Source organism: Carlito syrichta, unplaced genomic scaffold, assembly GCF_000164805.1.
Source record: "Carlito syrichta isolate Samal-C Ts95f unplaced genomic scaffold, Tarsius_syrichta-2.0.1 Scaffold307198, whole genome shotgun sequence".
NCBI lineage: Eukaryota > Metazoa > Chordata > Mammalia > Primates > Tarsiidae > Carlito > Carlito syrichta.
Genome location: NW_007251294.1, coordinates 14,119 through 19,663, shown reverse-complemented (window position 1 = coordinate 19,663; position 5,545 = coordinate 14,119). Strand labels below are relative to the sequence as shown.

General features: G+C 43.8%; 1 protein-coding gene across 2 annotated transcripts in view; it reads right to left on the bottom strand.

The window, feature by feature from the left end:
• The window catches only part of YTHDF2 (YTH N6-methyladenosine RNA binding protein 2), a 40,918-nt gene that overhangs the window by 30,896 nt on the left and 4,477 nt on the right, over window positions 1-5,545 (bottom strand). For both annotated transcript variants that reach the window (XM_021715576.1, XM_021715575.1), the window contains one exon: window positions 2,345-3,928. In XM_021715576.1, coding sequence (XP_021571251.1) covers window positions 2,345-3,910 — 1,566 coding nt within the window. In that variant the 5' untranslated portion in view covers window positions 3,911-3,928. The remainder of the gene's footprint in view (window positions 1-2,344; window positions 3,929-5,545) is intronic.

Sequence of the window (5,545 nt, the reverse complement as noted above, 5' to 3'; positions counted from 1 at the left end):
AACTCAAAAAAAAAAAAAAAAAATTAGCCCTGCATGGTGGCAGGTGCCTGTAGTTCCAGCTACTTGGAAGGCTGAGGCAGAAGGATTGCCTGAGCCCAATATATCAACGTTGTGGTGGCTATGAGTGTGCTACTTTACTCCAGCCTGGGCAACAGATTTATGTTTTTTTAAATATCTAAGTTCCAAGTTGGGCACAGTGGGTCACGCCCGTAATTTCAGCACTTTGGGAGGCTGAGGTGAGAGGATTGCCTGAGCCCACAGGCTGGAGACCAGTCTAGGTAACATGGTAAGACTTCGTCTCCACAAGAAATAAAAAAAAAATTAGCTGGGCATGATGGCTCGCGCCTGTGGTTTCAGTTACTTGGAAAGCTGAGGATAAGGGATCACCTGAGCCCAGCAAGTTGAGGCTGCAGTAGTCATGAGCGTGCCACTGTTCTCCAGCCTGGGCAAGAGACTCTTACTCAAAAAAAAAAAAAAAAAAAAGAAAGAAAAAAGAAAAAAAAATCTAAGTTCCAGATAACATATGACCTGTCCCATCAGTTTTTTTAACCATCCTAATTGCCCTAAAGTTTACAATCACTCACAGAGCAAACAATACCAACTCTTTCAAATAAATTCATTTCTAGCTTGAGCCCATTCTCCATCATTCTACCCAAGATCCTCACTTGTTTTATTTTTTTTTGAGTTGGAGTTTCATTCTGTCACCCAGACTGAAGTGCAATGGCTGCTCCCGGCCACTGCAGCCTCGACCTGCTGGGCTCTGGCGATCCTTCCGCCTCAGCCTTCCAAGTAGCTGAAACTACCGGCACGCGCTACCACACCCAGCTAATCTTTTATTTATTGTAGAGATGAGGTCTCGCCAAGTTGCCCAGGCGGGTCTTGAACCCACGGGCTCAGGCAATCCATTCACCTCGGCCTCCCAAAGTGCTGGGATTACAGGCTGAGCCACCGCGCAAGGCCGATCCCCACTTGTTAGGAATCAGGAGAAAGTGACTCTTCAATAACACAACAAATGAGGCCAGCTTTTTGCTTTTTCCCCCCAGGATTTAAAAAATAATCATTAACTTTTCCAGTAGGAAAAAGGTTTTGAAAAAATGACCAAGAATAGAACATGAAATAAAGTGTCCCACTGCCGTTAACACTGAAAACTTAAGTTCTGACAAACATCCTATTAATGCTGAAAATTAGCCGGGCTCGGTGGCTCAGCCTGTAATCCCAGCACTTTGGGAGGCCGAGGTGAATGGATTGCCTGAGCCCGTGGGTTCAAGACCCGCCTGGGCAACTTGGCGAGACCTCATCTCTACAATAAATCAAAAAATTAGCCGGGCGTGGTAGCACATGCCTGTAATTCCGGCTACTCAGAAGGCTGAGGCGGAAGGATCACCGGAGCCCAGTAGGTCGAGGCTGTGGTGGTCGGGAGCGGCCACTGCACTCCAGTCTGGGTGACAGAGTGAGACTCTAACTCAAAAAAAAAAAAAAAGAAAATTGTCATAGGGAAGACAGAAAGTTGTTTCAGGAGCTGGTGATATACCAACCAACTCTTGAAAATAACCACAACTAGGTCAATGGTTAATTCCAAAAGAGAACTTTTATACTTTTCTCTGCATTACAGTCTCAATCTTTTCTAACTTAAATTTCCATGGTTTTATAACTTTAATTATTCCCGTTGCATTTCTTTCAGACTCATTCTTCACATCTTTCTGCTCATGTAACTTTCTCTGTATTGTTTCTGCCTTCCTTAAAAAGCCCTTATGAGGACTTGTATACCTAATCCTAAAGTATATCCCACAACTCTAAAATAAAAAATTTTTAAAAGTATTTCCCATCTTCATTAATGTTCTCATATTCCTTCACACTAAAGTCCAAATATATGTGTGTGTGTGTGTGTGTGTGTGTGTGTGTGTGTGTGTGTATATATATATATTTTTTTTTTTTAGTTTGAGTCTCACTCTGACACCCAGGCTGGAGTGCAGTTGCACGCTGCTCATGGCCACCCTCGACCTGCTGGGCTCAGGTGACCCTTCCACCTCAGTCTTCCAAGTAGCTGGAACCACAGGCATGAGCCACCACACCCAACTAATTTTTTGACTTATTGTAGAGACAAGGTCTAGCCAAGGTGCCCAGGCTTGTCTTGAACCCCTGAGCTCAGGCAATTCTCTCACCTCTGCCTCCCAAAGTGCTGGGATTCCAAATGTTAAGACCAATTGTACATAAAGCCTTAAACAGATAAGTGATACTGCATTACACAGATTTTTATTAACAGTTCACTATGTAAAAACCTCTCCTGTTCTCTCTAGTTCTTTTCTTCCCTAAATGTTTGTCTTAAGAATGGTAAGCAGGTTACCTTTTTAACACTTTCTTCTTCCTCTTGGCGTTTCTCATAGTGTGAGAAGTCATCAAAAATGGAAGTGGTGTGCTTGTAGCTGGCTATGATTTTCAACACCTGCTTAGCCTTTTCCAGAGGCACTTCTTGAGTGTCCCTAGAGTTGGTCACTGGTTTATTCTCGTTGTTCTCTAAGCGAATGTGCCGCAGTTGGCTATTGGGAACGTCCTTCACAAAAATCCATCTGACATCAAAACGACCCTTCCATTTGTCCTGGGACCACACACCTGCACATGTGTTGTAGTCCACAGCAGATTTCATTTCTGCAACGCCACAGAAGTGTCCACTGCCGTTGACACTGAAAAGTAAGTAAACGGGGCCTTTCCCGTTCATGGAACGATAAGCAGCATCCAGTCTCTTGTTACCATGCTCTGTGCTGCACCAGATATTATACTTAATGGATCGGTGAATATCGTCCTCAGAGTAGCTCTTAATGATGAAAACCCGGCCATGTTTCAGATTCCAGTCAAAATCCTTGGGGTTATAGTTATTAATGGACCGCAGTTTCTCCAAAACTGGGTGGGGTTCTGAAGGAGCAGATCCAGAACCAGCCTGAGACTGTCCTACTCCATTACCATCCACCCCATTATGACCGAACCCACTGCCACGGTTCCGAGGTGCTACCCAGCGGGTTGGTTGAGCTGCCTGTTGCTGGACTGAGAGCTGGGCAGGCTGTGGTGGAGGTGGAGGCAATGGCTGTGTCTGTTGCCCTACTGATGCCTGAGCCACTGGTGGGCTAGTGTTAGCCTGCGGACCTACAGGTTGAGGAGATCCCTGTGTCGGCTGACCTATATTCTGAACCAAAGCCTGTGAGGGGGCTTTTGCAACAGGACCCTTGTTATCCCAAGTTCCAATATCCATGTTATGCTTTATTGGGGGTGGCGGAAGACTGGATCCTGCAATGCCATTCTTGGTCTTCAGTTTAGGTTGCTGTTTTGCAGGCTTACTAGCTATATCAGCCCAAGATGCTGGTTTTGGAGGAGCAATGGTAGCTGGCGGCAAACTACTGGAAGCCACGATGTTACTAGTAATGGACCCACTACCAACAGCAGAGCCTACAACTTTTGGAACATTGCTTGCAACTTCTGTGCTACCCAACTTCAGTGCTGCCATCCCTTGGTCTATAGTATTCATGCCAGGAGCCTTATTGAGGGTCTCATTGGCAAAAGCTGACTGTCCATCAATCATAGCTCCACCTAAGGAGCTAGGTGCATAAGCATAATTGCTACTATATCCAGAGCTCTGAGTAGACTGTCCCTGAGAACTGTTATTTCCCCATGCTGAGAAGTCAATCCCACTGGGAAAGAAATTAAAACCATGCTGACCAAGAAATGGAGTGCTACCTAGGGCTCCTGGTTGCCCAAACATGGCATCTGGTAAGAAGTGGGGCTCTCCGTTGCTCAGCTGTCCATAAGAAGTTAGATAGGGCATGGCTGTATCGCCCCCAGTAGACCAAGCAGCTTCACCCAAGGAATAGGAGAAGCCAATGGAGGGACTGTAGTAACTGGGTAAGTAGGAGTCTGACATCGCAGTATATGCATTATTCTGTGGAAGGAAAAAAAGGTAAATAAATCAAAACACAAAAACCAATAAAGTAACAGGACATTCCCTCCCCAACTTAGTCACACAATTCAAATATTTATGCTATTACTATAAGAAAGGAGTGTGAGGCACATTTAGATCTTATCCTATAAACTCACTGCCATTTTTATTTTTATACTCTAAGAAATTTCGGCGTAATAAATGAAATGTTTAAACATTTAAAGTTAAGCTAATACACACAGTGAATATGGGCCTTAATTTTAGCCTTACAATTCAGTAAAGGGAAAATTCAGCATTTCAACCATTGCATACATCTGGAGTGTTGAGATGTTTTTATTAAAACCAATTTTCTTTGGATTTGAAGGGGAATTTTGGCAGAACAAAGGATGTTCAAGTTTTCTACTGGCGGGACTCAGTGGCTCAGCCTGTAATCCCAGAGCTTTGGAAGGCCGAGGTGAGTGGATTGCCTGAGCCTTCGAGGCCTGCCCCGGCAACTTGGCGACACCTCATCTCTACAGTCAATAAAAAAATTAGCCAGGTATGGTAACACGTGCCTGTAGTTCCAGCTACTTGGAAGTTACTCGGAAGGATCGCCAGAGCCCAGCTGGTCGAGGCTGCGGTGGCCCGGGAGCGTGCCACTGCACTCCAGTCGGGGCGACAGAGTGAGACTCCAACTCAAAAAAAAAATATTCTACCCAAACCAGGTAACAAATCAAAAATGAAGAAAAAGAACTGAAAATTTCAGGTTCTAGCCTAAATGTATGTGCGGCCATTCATCAATCATACACCAAAAAGTAAGATCACAACATACAGTTTAGCCTCTTGGCAAACTATCTGGGAACATCAATAGATGTCACTATTTAATGATAACCTGGAAAGGAAATGTAGTGGCTTACAGAAGATTTAAAATGAGAAAAAATATTGTTACCTGTTTTTCTTTCACCAATAAAATTAGTTGTAAGCTGAAATACATACCTAATTTTTCCTTCACAAGTACAAATTTTTTTGAAAATTTTTTTGAGTTGAAGTCTCATTCTGTTGTCCAGGCTGGAGTGCAGTGGCTTGCATGTTCACGATCACTGCAGCCTTGACCTGCTGGACTCAGGTAATCCTTTCGCTTCAGCCTTCCAAGTAGCTGAAACTACAGGTAGGCGCCACCAAGCCTGGCTAATTTTTTGATTTATTGTAGAGACAAGGCCTTGAACCCATGGGCTCAGGCAATCCTCTTGCCACTACCTCCCAAAGTGCTGGGATTACAGGTATGAGCCACCGTACCTGGCTCAGACCATACTCTTAAAAAATCATCTAGATATCTAGAAATATGAATGTATATGCAAGTAGTCTTCACATTAGGATATGGATTAAAATGTAAAAGCTTCAATCACTCTTGATCTTATTTTAGTTTGTGCCAAACAAGTTTTCTACATCTATAGCTCACAGAAGTGAGAAGCCAGAGGTACACAAAATTCTCTATAGATGTAGATATAGCTCAACTCAAAATAGTTTACCCTAACTCCAAAATAGATCTGGTAATATAAAGATCACTTAACTAGCTATGTTTTGTTTTTTTTTTGAGTTGGAGTCTCACTCTGTCGCCCAGACTGGAGTGCAGTGGCCGCT